The following is a 14,529-nucleotide window of genomic DNA, read 5'->3' as shown; positions in this document are numbered from 1 at the left end:
GGATGGGGGATGACAAGAGGTGGTGGTGAACTGATGTTTTTTGACGGCCTGGAGGGAAGAGTTGGATTGAACTGAGTGAGGGAGTTTATTCCAAAGGCGGGAAAAAAGAGGAGTGAAAGTGAAGGTGAGCAGTGATTCTTAATATTTGTAGTTTTACCAGAAGGGGGTTATTGGCATTCCTTGAGCGCCCTGTGGAAATGTGGTGGGGACAAATCACAGACAGAGCGAGGGGGGGCGGGGCGAGACCAGAGAGGAGACGGTAGAAGACAGAAAGACCACCGACCTGCCTGCAGTGAGAGAGTGAGAGGCCCAAAGACTCAGCCTCATCACGGGAGATACCAATGATCCAAAATGCCTTGGTTTCCACAGCGTGAAGCCGAGAAAGGTGGGAGGCAGGAGCACCAGCCCGGAGGGGAGAGCAGTACTCCATCAGGCTGCAGATGAAAGCTTTGTATGTGGTCAGGAGCTCAGGTGGGCCGACGAAGGACTTTGCACGATGGAGGATTCCCAGTTGGCGACTGGCTTTGGAGGCCAGGTTTGAAATGTGGCTTTCCCAGGAAAGATCATGGCAGATAGTGAGACCCAGAAGCTTGAAAGAAAGGACTTCTTCCAGAGGATTGCTGAGAAACTGGATGGGGGGGGGGTTGCCAAATGGTCCTTTCAGAGACATAGTGAGTGTTAGATTTGTCATGGTTGAAAGACAAGTTCCACGTGTTGGACCAGCTTGTGATGTTATCCATATCTACAGACAGTGAAGAAGCAAAGAAGCTGCTGCTTGCCGATCTGAGGGATGACAGATGGTACAGCAGAGGGTGGAGTCATCAGCAAAGAGATAAAGAGGATTTTCCAGAGAGTCAGAGAGATTGTTGATGAAAACCAGAAAAAGAACAGGGCCCAGAACGCTGCCTTGAGGAACTCCAGCCTGGATAAGAAGAGGGGATGAGAGAACTCTATTTAGGGCCACACGTTGGCTGTGACAGGAGTGGAAGTCTGCGAGCCATGAGTGGAAATGGCCTTGGATACCATAGGAAGAGAGTTTGGTGAGCAGGGCAGGGTGCCAGACCGTATCAAAAGCACGCGATATATCCAGGGATATGGCTCTGATTTCATATCTGGCATTGAGGACCTCCATCCATTGTTGGGAGAGCAGAAGCAGCATATCCAGGGTAGAGTGACCTTGTCTGAAACCAAGTTGATGATCGGAAATCAAGCTATTGGAGAAGAGGAAGTATTTAATGTCTGAAGCGATGATGGCTTCGATAACCTTGCTGATGATTGGGAGAAGGCTAATTGGTCTGTCGTTGCAGGGATCTGTTTTTGCACCTTTTTATGCAGGGCGGTAATGTTTGCTGATTTCCAAGCAGATGGCAGATGACCTTGAGCAAATGAGAGGGTGAATAGAACAGAGAGAGGGTGAGCAAGAGCAGAGGAGCAGGTCTTTGGGACGTGTGGGCTGATGCCGTCTGGACCGGTGGTAGAATCTGAGTCGAGGTTTGACAGCAAGCTTTGCACTAGGTAGTGGCTAAGGCAGGTTTTACTGTGATGTGATGTGCTGTACCATATTCTTTCCAGAGTTTTAATGCTGCCAAACAGTTTCGCAAGGGTTATGCTTGCTGGTTTGCCATTGCCTTCCCAGCAGTCATTCAGGACAATAATTTGGAATTTGGCCAGGGTTGTGATGATAGCTCACCTACTTTTCATGAGGGATGCCATGGTATATTTAATGTAAACCAACTAAATCTAGCAGATCACATGACATCCTTAACGTAGATAACCTCTTCCGTTAACAACACTTTCTTCCGATGGTGTACAATAACAGGAAAGTTATCCGAAATGTGAAGTCCTTGATTAAGCTGAAAATGATCTCTCCTTCATGAACACATTCCATGCGATGACTTTAAATTTTAATAACCACCCTCATATCCCACACATTTCAATATACTGTTATTAATTTGGATTCAATTTATTTTGAACAATTATTGTTTCTCTTTTTAATGCCTTCTTTTAATACTCGTTTCAGAAGTTCTTTTTACACAAAAGTTTTAATCCAAGGTACTGTTTTACTGTCTGAGTTTCTCTGAGGGCACTACATTTGTGCCAGAGCAGCACATCAGTGATGATATAATGTTGAGAAGAAATTCTCAATTTTATCCCAATCATATGTGCCAATTTCCCAATTTCCTCGAAAAATAATCAGGGAAAAATACTTATATCTTATTCAAATGTGCCGGGGTTAAACGAGCGCTCATTATGATTCAAAAAGATGATATAAACAATACAACTGTGCTTATTAGCCCCTGTAGGACTATGTCCGAAATGAGGGCTTTTGGATTTCATCTTGATTTTCGTATGTGTGTGTCCATGCATGTGTGCGTGCGTGCGTATGTGCATCTGCAACCATATCTCGGACATGTATGGACCGATTTTATTGGTACTTGGCACAAAGGCAACACATGATGGTATACATATGCATGTGTTTTTTTTCGACATCAGATTCAAGATGGCTGACTGGCAGCCATTTTAGTTGCAAAAAAACATCCCGATGTCGGACACGTCCTCAACCATTTCTTGGACATGCATTTACCAATTTTGTTCAAACTTGCTTCAAGCACAGTACACGGTGGCATTCAATTGCACCTTGCTTTATTTTGTGATCTTATCAAAGATGGCTAACTGGAAGACTGGCAGACATTTTAGTTGTTCATAAATATGGGCTAGCTCTTTAACTCCATCCAACAAAATTACTAAAACAATGGGTCTATGACATTTTATGTCTTTTATACTTGTTTTTTTTTATGTTTATGTTTTCATCCATGACTTTTCTGAGAAAATTCTGGTTGTTGTTTGACTATATTCAGGTTCTGAAACTGCGAGCTGCTATCAAATATGCTGAGGGTGATTTCCATGGAGTTAAGGTAAGGACGGAGTAGACAAAGAGAGGTAGAGATTGTGTGTGTGTGTGTGTGTGTGTGTGTGTGTGTGTGTGTGTGTGTGTGTGTGTGTGTGTGTGTGTGTGTGTGTGTGTGTGTGTGTGTGTGTGTGTGTGTGTGTGTGTGTGTGTGTGTGTGTGTGTGTGTGTGTGTGTCCTCCCAGGACGGAGTCCTCCCAGGTCTCGAAGTATCCACCTCTGTTTCATAGACGAAGTTATGAAGTTTTGTTATTCCCAGAGTTTTGTTCCGAGGGCTCTTTTCAGGATCGTCACTGAGCCTGGGATAGCTTCCGATTGCAGTTTGTTTGTAGTAATATTCCCAGGGATGGTTTTTATGATCTATGTAATGTTATTTTTCATCATTCCCGTTGCTTCAACAATCACTAGTACAATTTGGATGCTCTTCAGCTTCCAGGATCTTTTGTCTTCATTTTTGAGGTCCTGGTATTTTGTCATATTCTTGATTTCTGTGTGGTTTTGGCCAAAATTGCTGAGTACTGACGCACATTTGGAAGACGACCTTTCACTGGAGAGTCAAGGCATAGCTTGAGTTTGAGGTGAGATAATGCTTCAGTGAGGCAAAACGTACAAACCGGCACCGGAATCCTTTTCTCTTCTGCTGACATTTTTAGTGAACCTGGACTTTAGTCAGGTGAGCTTATGCAATTGAGCAGTGTCCATAGGTGAGTGAGTGAGTCAGTCAGTCAGTCCATAAACACTTCAGTAAATATCATTTGAACCAAACGCACGATTTTGATGAAACTTGATCACAACCTTCAACACTTGTGATGCACCAAAGTATATTGGCCGCATCAAAATCTTTCTCATTAAACATGTCAGCAGGGGTGTTTTGACACCTCAAAATGGTGATTTGCTCTCTTCTCTGAAACCACACATAAAATTTCGGTGAAACTTGACCACAACCTTCATCACCCGTAATGTGCCAAAGTTTGTTAATATCATTGAAAAAAACAGGGTCTAGGTGGGACTGCGGGGTGTTTGAGTGACTGTTGCTCCTGATCCAGATGAGCTTCATGATGTGCAATCCTTCTCAGGTCATCTCCTATCCAGAGTCATGATCTTGTCCACCCTCATTAACCCTCTCCAAGCCCACCACTTCCTTTTCAGGCAGGATCATGTGTGTTTGGTTAGCTCATTGACATTGAAAACAGCTCTGTTCCATTTCACCAATTCATTTGCTTAAGTAAAAGCCTTTTCTTATGGTACCCTGTCTTCCTCTCTCTTCCTCCACACACATTTCCATTTATTTGTTTGATTTCTGTTTCAATTAACTCTGATTTCACTTACTCTTATTTAACCTCCCCCACCACCCTTCTTCCTAATTCTGAGCTCATATCCAAATTGTTCAGCCACCGTGTCCTCCTCCCCCTCCCCTTGCTCTCATTCTTCCCTTCACCCATCATTTCTCCAACAATGCCTCTGTTATGTCCTACTACCAGGCTGTCGGTGTGTTGCCCTGCTTTCCACAGTGTTCTTTCTAGCTGTTCTTTTCTGTTCTGCTCTGTGTTCTCACTCTTGCACAAGCCTCTACATTGTATTAAAAAAAAATCCTCACAAGACCAATGACATGTCATCGCATTGAGTCTGTTAATATTCATCACTTCTGCAAAAAAATTATCTGATTACCTCTGCCACCAAAGGTGGATGGAGGTCATGCCTTCACCCCTGTCTGTTTGTCTGTCTGTGAGCAGGATATCTCCCAAATTTGTGGACGGATTTGAGCAACATTTGGTGGACAGGTTGGGTGTGTAACAATGACGAATTGATTAGATTTTGGTGAAGATCCAATTTCGAATCCAGACGCTATAATTTTTTAAAGTGATTCTTCACCATTAAGAGATTGGGCCAAAAACGATATATAGCACGATATTTCAAAAAGTTGTGGATGGATTATGACAAAAGTTGATGGATGAGTTGGGTAGGTGATAAGAACAAGCCGATTAGATTTTGGATGTGTCCTGGATGCAGATCCGGCCTATCAGTGGGATACAAAACAAACTTTTCAGCTTTGCAGAAGTATGCGCTCTACCAAGTGCCGTTCTGATTAAGTCCTGCTTTCTCACCTTACCCTGATGATACTGAACAATTGGTCTCAATTTATAACCAGATACTTATAAAATACCATCGATTAATTTGCCCCCTTATTACTCGATTCTGGAAAACTGGCAACTGCTTTCTCTGGTTTACTGCTGATTATATTCTCTCAAAATAACATGTTGCAAATTAAAATGAAGATACTATAAATCTCAGTCTTTTGCTGAAACCCCTGTCACACCTTGACGATTTAGCCAGCGTATGGCAACGTATCAAAATTTATCTAAAACGCTGGTGTACGCTGAACTATTGATGTTTTTTTCAGTTTTGGGCGTATAATAACGTGTTGGACATATGCATAACGTATTGGTAACGTACACAGAACGTTTCGATAACTTATACCAACGAATGCTTAGCGTGTTGTCAGCGTTCACAACTTATGCCCAACGATAGTCTAACTTATGCATAGCGCACGGCAGCGTATCGCCGACGATCACGTGGTGTAGCCTATTAAAAGGCTGCCGCTCGATGATTCAAATCATAACCGCACCAGACATCAAAGTGTCAACATCACCGTCATGCCGAAGAAAACTTCGAAGAATGCTGCAAAGAAGTCTCCTGGCCATGGCCGTGGACGCGGATGCAAGGAGGATCCATCATCACCACACCCTCCCCATCATGCTCACCCTCTGACGGAGAGGATGCTGATTCCACCAAACCATGAGTTCCACCATGAGCTGATCATACATGCCAAAATGCCGTCGCCTCCCGATCCGTGGTCTCATCCAGTTCCTTCTCCTCTGTTCACCTCTTCTTCTCCTGGCTCTATTGGCACGCAACTGGTACAGTGTCAAATCGATGAGGTCATGTTGATGTTGGAGGACAGCTAGTAGGTATTGTCGTCTCAGCCTTGCCGGATCCTCCATCTCTCGGATGACATGGACATCTACTCACCATGGAGTCTGGAACACTGATGGGTTCCTATATACCAATTCCCCTAAACGCTGCCAATACACCTTTATACGGTAGCTGTAAGCTAGAAACACGTTCAGTAAGTTCTGTGATCGTCCGGAAGACGTCAAATACGTCTACATACGTCAATGTGGGTTGGAGATACGTTACACATAGGTTCAAAGCACGTTACTCATAGGTTAGAACAGGGGTCGGGAACGTGTGGCTCGCGAGCCAGGTGTGGCTCTTTTGATGATTGCATCTGGCTCGCAGATAAAATTGGAGTTTGAAACTTTGAAAGCCCAATATTTCTCGCGGAAGCTTTACCTATAGTTTGAATGGTGTCGTGCTTCATTCACGTGCAGGGCTGAACTTGGCAGAAGGAGAGAAGAAAAAACGCCTCCGAATGGGCTGAAGCGGTTTTTGTTTCGTCCAGTCATGTGGCCGAGGCGACTCGTGATTTCGTTTCCTCTAATGACGTGCCGCCGCCGAGACGCGTAGCGGAATTCATCTCAACCAATCACGCGCCACCGCTGAGGCGACAGCATCCCAGAGTCGGCCGGCCGCGCCGCACCTCTCGAGTATATAAGCCCGTGCGCAGGCCAGCCAGACTCACTATTTGCCAAGCCTCAGTTGAGGTCAACATCTCCCTCTCTCTCTCTCATTTGCTCAAAGCTAACCCTTCGACGAAGAAGATGGCGAAAAGAAAAAAAAAGATGAGGAGTATCGTACATTTCAGGATGAATGGGCCGAAGAATTCGCCTTTGTGGAGAGAGCAGGTTCTGTGGTGTGTCGAATTTGCAATGACAAAATTGCATCGATGAAACGGTCGAATATAAAAGCGGCACTTCAACACACGCCATGCTACCTTTGCATCAAAATACCCTGCGGGAGACAGCAGAAAGAAAGCATGCCAAGAGCTACTGAGCAGGGTCCAAGCCAGCCAGCAGCAACTCCGCGTATGGACCCGGCAAGGTGACTATAATTCCGCTAGCTTTGCTGGATCTTTAGCAATAGTGAGGAACGGAAAACCATTCACAGATGGTGAGTATGCTAAAACGTTCATGCTGGATGTCGCCAATGAACTTTTTGATGATCTTCCGAACAAAGACATGATAATCATACGGATACAAGACATGCCTCTGTCGGCAAGAGCTGTTCATGATCGTACCATCATGATGGCAAACCAAGTGGAGGAAACGCAAGTGAAGGACATAAATACAGCGCCGTTCTTTTCCCTGGCTTTGGATGAGTCAACAGACGTAAGCCATTTGTCGCAGTTCAGTGTGATTGCAAGATATGCTGCTGGTGATACACTGTGCGAAGAAAGTCTTGCTGTTCTGCCAATAAAAGGGTCCACAAGAGGTGAGTATTTATTCAAGTCTTTCATGGAGTTCGCTCAAGAAAAAAAATCTACCTATGGATAAACTTATCTCAGTGTGTACTGATGGTGCTCTGTGTATGGTGGGGAAAAACAAAGGATTTGTGGCGCTTCTCCGTGAACATGAAAATAGACCCATCCTAAGTTTCCATTGCATTCTACACCAGGAGGCACTTTGTGCTCAGATTTGTGATGGGCAGCTTGGCGAAGTGATGTCGCTGGTCATTCGGGTGATCAATTTTATTGTTGCCCGAGCCTTAAATGGTCGCTAGTTTAAAACACTGCTGGATGAAGTTGGAAATAACTATCACGGTCTGCTTTTGCACAGCAATGTGCGTTGGTTGTCAAGAGGGAAGGTGCTTAGCCGTTTTGCGGCTTGCCTGAAAGAAATCCGGACTTTCCTTGAAATGAAAGGGATTAAGCATCCTGAGCTAGCCAAACTGAGTGGCTCCTCAAGTTTTACTATCTCGTGGATATGACTGTACATCTGAACCAGCTCAACGTGAAAATGCAAGGCATTGGAAATACAGTGTTATCCCTTCAACAAGCTGTGTTTGCTTTTGAAAACAAGCTGGAGCTCTTTATCATGGATCTTGAAACAGGTCGTTTACTACATTTTGAAAAACTGAGACAATTTAAAGATGCATGCACAGCAAGTGAGCCCACTCAAAACTTTGATCTCCACCAGTTAGCTGGCTTCACATCCAGTCTCCTACAGTCATTCAAAGCACGCTTTGGAGAATTTCGTGAGCACACTCGTCTTTTTAAGTTCATCACCCATCCAAACGAGTGTTCACTGAACACAGCCGACCTGAGTTACATTCCTGGTGTCTCCGTCAGAGATTTTGAAGCAGAAGTGGCTGACCTGAAGGCCTCAGACATGTGGGTGAATAAGTTCAAGTCACTGAATGAAGATTTGGAAAGAATCGCACGACAGAAAGCGGAGTTGGCGAGCAAGCACATGTGGACAGAAATGAAAAAACTTCAACCCGAAGACCAGCTGATTATCAAAACTTGGAACGCGCTTCCTGTCACATACCACACACTGCAGCGTGTGAGTATTGCTGTATTGACCTTGTTTGGATCTACGTATGCATGTGAGCAGTCATTCTCACATCTTAAAAACATCAAGTCCAACCTACGATCACGTCTAACGGATGAAAGCCTCAACGCTTGCATGAAGCTTAACCTCACCAAGTACCAACCAGACTACAAAGCCATCAGCAAATCCATGCAGCACCAGAAGTCCCATTAATGGTGAGTATTATAACAACATTATTTAAAAGAATAAATTCAGAGGCTTATTATACTCACATTTAGTTGAATTCAGTCTTAAAATATATTATATGGCTCTCACTGAAATAGATTTCCAAATATTTTGCTTTCATGGCTCTCTGAGTCAAAAACGTTCCCGACCCCTGGGTTAGAAATAAGTTTTGGGTATGCTAGACATTACTTCGACGTATTTCGACTTATGAGTAACTTACAAGTAACGTGTGTCAACGATCGCATAACGTGCCTACAACTTATGGCCAGCGTATGCGGAACGTGTGAGTCATACGCTGGCATACGTCGACAAGTTTTGAGCATGCCCAAAATTTGTCGACGAGCTCGGCGTACTACGACGTATGCCAGCCTGCTTCAGCGTGCTCTTAACGGATACAAAACTTACCCATAACGTATTCGACGTGGCCAGCGTATTCGCCAAATTTTTCATGCGTCGGCATATGCTGGCTAAAACGTCAAGGTGTGACAGCCCCTTAACTAACAAACATTGAAAACAGCTCTGGTCCATTTCACCAATTCATTTGCTGAAGTAAAAGCCTTTTCTTATGGTACCTTGTTTGAAAACAACTCCAAAACCAAGACATAAGTTGTTATCTGATGTCATTCATGAATTTTTAAATTGGGTTAAAAATCCTTCTTCATTGACTCCATCTTTATCACGAGCCAAGTAATTTCCTGTGTCCTTTCAGTGCAAGATACAGTATTATGTATCCATAGTGCACTTGGTAAACTGGCTCTGGATCTTATATATTATTCCACAACATAAAATCGTTTCTTCCTTGTTTAGATTACTTTCTACTTGATCCATACAATTTCGTCATCTTTGTTGTTTTTTTTTTTTCCCCTTACTTTCATTTGTCTCTCCACTTATAACAAAACATTCAATTGCTCCATTGTATCTGCAGTTCCATCTGGTGCAGCGGGGGCAGGCGGTGGTAACGTTGCAGCAGGGGCTGGCGGTGGTGACGTTTCAGCGGGGGCAGGCGGTGGTGACTTTGCAGCGGGGGCAGGCGGTGGTGACTTTGCAGCGGGGGCAGGCGGTGGTGACGTTGTAGCAAGGCAGGCGGTGGTGATGTTGCAGCGGGGGCAGGCGGTGGTAACGTTGCAGCAGGGGCTGGCGGTGGTGACGTTTCAGCGGGGGCAGGTGGTGGTGACTTTGCAGCGGGGGCAGGCGGTGGTGACTTTGCAGCGGGGGCAGGCGGTGGTGACGTTGTAGCAAGGCAGGCGGTGGTGATGTTGCAGCGAGGGCAGGCGGTGGTGACTTTGCAGTGGGGGCAGGCAGTGGTGACGTTGTAGCGGTGCTGACTGTGCAGTGGGGGCAGGCGGTGGTGACGTTGCAGCGGGGGCAGGCGGGGCTGACCGTGCAGTGGGGGCAGGTGGTGGTGATGTTGCAGCTGGGGGAGGCGGTGCTGACCGTGCAGTGGGGGCAGGCGGTGGTGAAGGTGCAGTGGGGGCAAGAGGTGGTGATGGTGTAGCGAGGCAGGCGGTGGTGACGTTGCAGCGGGGGCAGGCGGTGGTGACGGTGCAGTGGGGGCAAGAGGTGGTGACGGTGCAGTGGCGGCAGGAGGTGGTGATGGTGCAGCGGGGGCAGGAGGTGGTGATGGTGTAGCGAGGCAGGCGGTGGTGACGTTGCAGCGGGGGCAGGCGGTGGTGAATTTGCAGTGGGGGCAGGCAGTGGTGACGTTGTAGCGGTGCTGACTGTGCAGTGGGGGCAGGCGGTGGTGACGTTGCAGCGGGGGCAGGCGGGGCTGACCGTGCAGCGGGGGCAGGTGGTGGTGATGTTGCAGCGGGGGCAGGCGGTGCTGCCTGTGCAGGGGGGGCAGGCGGTGGTGACGGTGCAGTGGGGGCAAGAGGTGGTGACGGTGGAGGGGGGGCAGGAAGTGGTGATGGTGTAGCGGGGGCAGGAAGTGGTGATTGTGCAGCGGTGGTAGGAGGTGGTGATGGTGCAGCGGGGGCAGGAGGTGGTGATGGTGCAGCAGGGGCAGGAGGTGGTGATGGTGCAGCGGGGGCAAGAGGTGGTGACGGTGCAGGGGGGAGCAGGCAGTGTGGGAGGTGCAGCAGGTGAAAGCTGTGGTGGAGGTGCAGCAGGTTCAGGCAGTGGTGGTACACCGGGTGTAGGGAGTGATGTAGGTGCAGCAATATAAATTGGTAGAAATGAGGTATGGGAGACAGTTTTTGTGGGTGATGAGACAATTATATATATATATATATATATATATATATATATATATATATATATATATATATATATATATATATATATATATATATATATATATATATATGTAGATTCTTCATTCTGCAGGATGGATCGTAGACACAGAATTTTGTGTAGTTTTGAAGGAGTGGGAGTTCGGGACATTGAAGGAAGGGTAAACGATATTGTATCGGGTCATGGCAGGAAGAAGTTGGTTGTGGTACACCTCGGAACGAATGATATAGTCTACTCAGAGGTTTTGAAAAATAGATACAGGGTATTGGGTAAGTGTCTGAAAACAAAGTGCTGTGAGGTAATGTTTTCTAGGATTCTCCAAAGATTAGGAAACAATATAGAAATTATGAGCAGAGTGATAGATGTCAACCAATGGCTGGAAGAATGGTGTCGGGAGGAAGGTTTTACATTTAAGAAGCAGTGGGAATCCTTTACGGGACAAAGGGAGTGTTTCCGGAATGATGGCCATATGTTAAATAGAAATAGTCCATGGGCCCAGGCCAGAAATTCCACTTGTCGGTACCATCTAAGGAAACCAATCCTAGTTATGATTTTTGAACTGGTGTGTATATATATATATATCTTCTTCTTCTTCTTTCGGCAGCTCCCATTAGGGGTCGCCACAGCAGATCATCCGTATGATCCGCATAGTGATTTGGCACATGTTTTACACCGGATGCCCTTCCTGACGCAACCCTGGTCGCCTCTTACGACACAGGGATATGGTACACCTATTTTAACCGGGGTATACACCGGCCCAGTACACTGGTACTCATTTCGCCGACCTCGGAAGGATGACAGGCTGAGTCAACCCCCTGGTGTATTAATTCAGTGGCCCAACGGGGCTTGAACTCAGGACCTTTTGGATCCCAAGCCGCTGCCCTAACCACTGCGCCAACACCAGGCTATATATATATATATATATATATATATATATATATATATATATATATATATATATCATATTTTGATGTGATAACCATTGCAGACTGGCAGCTTATTGGTAGTTATCATCTCTGGAATGTACCCACCCTCCCCATAATGAAAGCGAAAAGGCAAACAAATCTGGATATCCTGAGCTGTTATTGAATGATATTACCTTCATGGGATGTGTCAATAGTCCATTGTGTGATTTTCCCCCAAAACGTCAATATCTCAAAATGGTAAAATGGTAAAAATGCAAAATACATATACTAAACTGCTCTTCTGGAACGGTTATCACATATTGAAATAATCATATCGTCCCAACCAATAACTTAGTAGCCCTAAAGTTTGGTTTCCCAGATGGTACCGATATATGCCTGGGCCCATGGACTAAAAGGGGGCAGCAAGGTTTGCAGTGGGAATTGAGGAAGGAATTCAGGGTTTTTTAATGTCAGTGGAGGGTGCAGAAGATATTAACGAAGGAACGGATGATGTAATTGTGATGAGTCAGGCGAGGCAAGAAAATAGAAAATATCAGGACTGGAGTTAGATTTATGTCACTGTCAGAGTAAACAGAGGCAAGTTAAGAAAATAACTCAGCAAGCCAAAAAAGAGTATGAGAGGGACATGGCTAAGAATATTAAACATAATAGCAAGGCTTTTATTAAGTATATCAGGGGAAAAGAGCAGGTTCGGACCAGTGTGGGCCCATTGAGGAATAGCACCGTGAGAGTGGTTGGTGATGAAAGTGAGATGGCAGGCTTATTAAACAGGTATTTTTCTTCAACTGTTACACAAGAACAGTCAGGAGAATTGTCAATAGCTGAGAGTATCTTTCAAGGAGATAAGAAAAGGCTTTTACAGAAGATCCATGTTCGTGTGGAGGAAGTAAAGGAACAGCTCGGTAATCGAAGAGTCGATTATGGCTCCGGGTCCAGATAATATGCACCCGAGAGTATTGATGGAGGTGACTGAGCAGGTAAGCGAGATATTAACGGATATTTTCAACAGCTCACTGGAGTCAGAACAGGTACCGGAGGATTGGAGAGTAGCAAATGTAACACCATTATTTAAGAAAGGATCCAGAGAAGAATTGGGAAGCTATAGACCTGTTCATGTGACTTCAGTTGTGGGGAAGGTGTTGGAGACATTAATTAAGGTCTAGATGACGAACCATTTAAACAAATACAAACGAATTAAAGGTAGTCAGTGTGGGTTTGCCAAAGTTAGTTCCTGTTTAACAAATCTTTTAGAGTTCTATGAAGCAGTGTCTGATTGGGTGGATGAGGGAAAGGCAGTGGACATAGTATATCTAGACTTTAAGAAGGTATTTGATAAGGTACCACATCGGAGGTTGTTCGCCAAAGTGAGGGCTTGTGGAGTGGCTGGTCAGGTAGCTAATTGGATTGAAAACTGGCTTTGTGATCGGAAGCAAAGAGTGGCTGTGAGTGAGAGGATGTCTTACTGGGAGGATATAAGTAGTGAGGTACCTCAGGGATCAGTACTCGGACCATTACTGTTCATTATTTACATCAATGATTTGGATAATGGGGTAAAGAGTAAGCTTTCCAAATTTGCAGATGACACAAAGCTTGGAGGTAAGGTGGATAGCAGGAGGGGGTGGTGATCAAATTAAGGAAAGTATTGATACTTGTATAGATTGGGCAAAAGACTGGCAGATGTAATTTAACCTGAGCAAGTGTAAGGTGTTGGGGGTGGGAAAGAACAATGAAAATAGAGATTACAGGATGTAAGGGGTAATTTTGGAGCGTGTCACACAGGAGAAGGATCTGGGGGTGGTAAAGATATGGAAGGTAAGCAGGCAGCACAGTGCCAGGCAGCTATAGGTAAAGGCCCGGTCACACCTTGACGTTTTAGCCAGCGATGGCAACGTATTAAAATGTATGTAAAACGCTGGCTTACGTTGAACTTTTGATGTTTTTTTTTAAAGATTCGGACGTATTCATAGCGACTTGGTCTTATGTATAACGCATTGGTAACAGACACAGAACGTTTCGTTGTGTTATAGATAACTTATACCAATGAATGCTGAACCTGTTGTTGGCCTACACAACCGATGCCCAACGATAGTCTAACTTAGGCATAGCGCGTTGCACGCATCGCCGACGATGTCGTGACGTAGCCTATTAAAAGGCTGACACACAACGATTCGAATCATAACTGCCGTAGAAATGGAAGTGTCAACATCGCGGTCACACCTTGGCGATCTTGCCAGCGTATGCCGACCTAAGAAAAATGTGTCTAAAACGTTGGGGCACGTCAAATACGGTATGAGTAAGTTTGGTATACGTGAGTACAACGCTAAAGTACGCTATCATACGTTGTAGTAAGTAGAGTACGTCAAGAAATTTTAAACATGTTCAAAATTTTACGACGTACTCGGCGTATGACACACGTTCCGCATGCGATGGGGATAAGTTTTACACACGATATGTGGACGCTTACACACGTCCACAAAGGCTACTTATAAGCTACTCAGAAGTCGAAACACGTCGCGGTAATGTCGTTTTTACGCGAAACTTATTTCTAACTTATGTTTGACGTGCTTTGAACCAATTCCTCACGTAGTCCCAACACACATCGACGTATGTAGACGTATTCCAATGACGTCTTCCGGTCGACAAAAAAAAAAAAATTAACGTGTTTCTAACTTACAACTGCCATATAAAGACGTGTTCCCAGCGGTTTTGGGAATTGGTATATAAAAATGGTGTTCATAAAAGGGGAACCCAACAGTGTTTTCGAGTCCTTTTTGAGTCGATGTCCATG

At 45.1% G+C, this 14,529-nt stretch overlaps 1 protein-coding gene across 6 annotated transcripts in view; it reads left to right on the top strand.

Moving 5' to 3' along the window:
- The window catches only part of LOC147031259 (intraflagellar transport protein 70A-like), a 137,080-nt gene that overhangs the window by 29,392 nt on the left and 93,159 nt on the right, over nt 1-14,529 (top strand). For all 6 annotated transcript variants that reach the window (XR_015052572.1, XR_015052564.1, XR_015052575.1 and 3 more), the window contains exon 5: nt 2,859-2,915. Coding sequence is in view for 2 of the 6 variants with exons in the window: in XM_085860506.1 (XP_085716632.1) it covers nt 2,859-2,915 (57 nt within the window). In the remaining 4 variants the exon portion in view is untranslated. The remainder of the gene's footprint in view (nt 1-2,858; nt 2,916-14,529) is intronic.

Source organism: Eptatretus burgeri, chromosome 2 (genome assembly GCF_056783735.1).
Source record: "Eptatretus burgeri isolate ZD-2024b chromosome 2, Ebu_testis_v1, whole genome shotgun sequence".
NCBI lineage: Eukaryota > Metazoa > Chordata > Myxini > Myxiniformes > Myxinidae > Eptatretus > Eptatretus burgeri.
The sequence above is the reverse complement of the archived record's forward strand: the minus strand, read 5'-3'. Positions and strand labels throughout refer to the sequence as shown.